Source organism: Aegilops tauschii, chromosome 1 (assembly GCF_002575655.3).
Source record: "Aegilops tauschii subsp. strangulata cultivar AL8/78 chromosome 1, Aet v6.0, whole genome shotgun sequence".
NCBI classification, from domain to species: Eukaryota; Viridiplantae; Streptophyta; class Magnoliopsida; order Poales; family Poaceae; genus Aegilops; species Aegilops tauschii.
The window spans coordinates 443,013,684-443,016,063 of NC_053035.3; the positions used below are offsets into that span (position 1 = coordinate 443,013,684).

At 58.7% G+C, this 2,380-nt stretch overlaps 1 protein-coding gene across 1 annotated transcript; it reads right to left on the reverse strand.

The window, feature by feature from the left end:
* Window positions 1-2,147, reverse strand: LOC109783354 (uncharacterized). The gene has a single exon (XM_045228740.2). It carries the CDS (start codon window positions 1,253-1,255, stop codon window positions 218-220), a length of 1,038 nt encoding a protein of 345 aa, XP_045084675.1. The 5' UTR covers window positions 1,256-2,147; the 3' UTR covers window positions 1-217.
* Window positions 2,148-2,380: the final 233 nt, after the last annotated feature.

Genomic DNA, 2,380 nt, shown 5'->3' on the forward strand with positions numbered 1-2,380 from the left:
TTTCGTATCCAAACACGATTTGCACCGTATCTGCATGCCCGAGCCAAGTTTTTACACTAGTTTGATGTATGCCGCAAGTTCTAGCACCAAAGTGACCGTTCATGACAAGTTCTAACACCATCGGTGTAATTGACTCATTTACGAAAATTCTAAGGTAAATCCGGCATAAAAACGTACGTAATGTACATGCATACAGCAACTGCTTGCGTTCGAGAATTTACGGCCTCGCGTGCCGTCCGGGGTGTTCCTCCCGGCCCCTGCCCCGTCGAAGCGGCGGCAGGTTGACGTGGTCGAACCAGACCTGGCGGAAGACCTTGACGATGCAGTCGTGGTGCTCGTCGGCGTTGAGGGCGAGGTAGCACGCCAGCAGCCGCTCCAGCTCCTCCGGCCGGGCGTCGGTCCCCCCGCTGCTCGCGATCATCTCGGACATCGACTCCCTGAACGCCCGCTGCGGGTCCCGCGTCCGCCGCACCACGGCGAGGCTCTCCAGCTCCGGCGCCGACCGCCGCGGCGACCGCACCTTCACCCGCAGCGTCACCTTTCCGGAGAACGACGATCTCCGGCCGCCGCTGACGCTGCGCCAGTGCCGGCGGCCACGGTGCCGACGCCTCAGCCGAGCGCCCCCGCCGTCCGTGTCCGACGGTGCCGCGGCTGCTGCCGCCTGTGGAGGAGGCCGTGGCTGCGCTGGGGAGCCAGCGAGGGAGAAGGGGATGTGTTTGCCGAGCGGCGCCTGGAGGTCACGGTCGCCGCCGACGGAGCAGTGGCGCCGAGGTCTGCAGTGCCGGCGCGGGGCGACGGCGTCGGCGCTGTCGTTGCCAACAGAGAGCCGCCTTGGTACGACTTCTTCGGCGGCGGCGACGGCTGCGGCAGGGCGATGGCGCCCGCGCGCGGCCACGGCCTCCGCGTTGTCGTTGCCAACAAAGAGCCGCCGCAGAACAGCGGGAGAGCGACGCGGCGAGGGCGAGCTGAGCCGGCCCGCCGGCGCAATCACCACCTTAGCCGGGCTGACGCGCTCGGGAAGGGCCGACTTGAACGGCGGGGCGGCGGCAGCGGCACTCGCACCGGCTCCGCGGCCCTCGTGCGTGGACGCAGGCGTGCGCTTGGGCTTCGCGGCGAGCTTGGAGAGCCACGAGAGCGGGGAGAAAGAGAAGGGGAAGGCCTTGCTCTTGCCACTGCCCTTGCGCTCGCCGGACTCTCCTTGCTCCGACGCGCGTGACGGCGTCCCGTGCTGCTGTTTCCTGCTTCCCCATCCCATGACTGGCTTCTTGGCTTCTTGCTATCTACAACTCCGACTCGAGCTTCTCGTGTGTGAGCTTGGAGGGGCGACCTTAAAGCGTGCAAGTTCTTGTTGCCGCTACTGGGACTTGAGCACAAGCTTTATGCACTACTTGAACTGCTCTACTGTGCAGTAGTAGCTCCTATCCTAGAGAGAAGGCAATGTCGGGGAATGGAAAGCGAGACAGCGCCGGCACGGGCAGGAGACAGGCATGATCATCTGAACTCTGCCGGGCGCTAATTATGTCCATCTGCGTGCATGCAGCATGGGTTTTCGAAAGCCCCTGGCGGCAGGCAGGCGGGCATGAGGAGTTCAGAATTCATAGGCCCCATGCGCGATACGCTCACGAACACTCATGATTCGTCAATACTATTCGCGGAAGAGCAGAGGGAGCAAAGGGGGGAGACAAAGCAGAGGAGAAAGCGTGGACTGATGGCTGAAACTGAAAACAAAGCAACGTTGGCTTGGCTTGCTACGTGCTGCTTTTGCTTTCTCTGCCTCGTCGTCCTGCCTGCTTGCTTCTCTTCTCCCATCGTTCGTTCGTTTGAACAAAAGGCCCGCCGTTTTTGCCCATTGCCATTCTTCCACTCCTACCAGGAACAAACTTTTGCTACTACTCGTGTAGGAACAGTAGAAACACATGCCTGTGTCATGTAAAAGAAGTTCAGACTCGAACTGAGGTGCCTGCTCAGTTGTACAGGTAATTCACATCAGTGTTGCTGTATTATGCTTGTGCCCCGCCGTGCAGGAATGCTTACTGTTTGTTGGTCTCGGCCTGAGACCGAGCATGCTCTGCCATGGACACTTTCCACAGGAAGAACACGACACTGTACTTTTCCCTTATTTACCTTTTTGTTAAGAAAAAACTTGGCCCCAGCCCCAGCTTCGCTAATTAAAGAAAGCGAACGTAGGCGAGTAGTTTATTTTCGTTGCTGTGCGGGAAAACTACAGTGTACTGTACCAGTTAACGCGCCTTTATTTGATGGCTGATCGTTGCCTGCTGAGTTCAAATGGTCTGCCTCTCATTCTTATCCATTTAGCCACAATTAAATTTGTGAAGAACGTGCGATATTCTGAATTCTACATTGTTGCATAACCAAATTT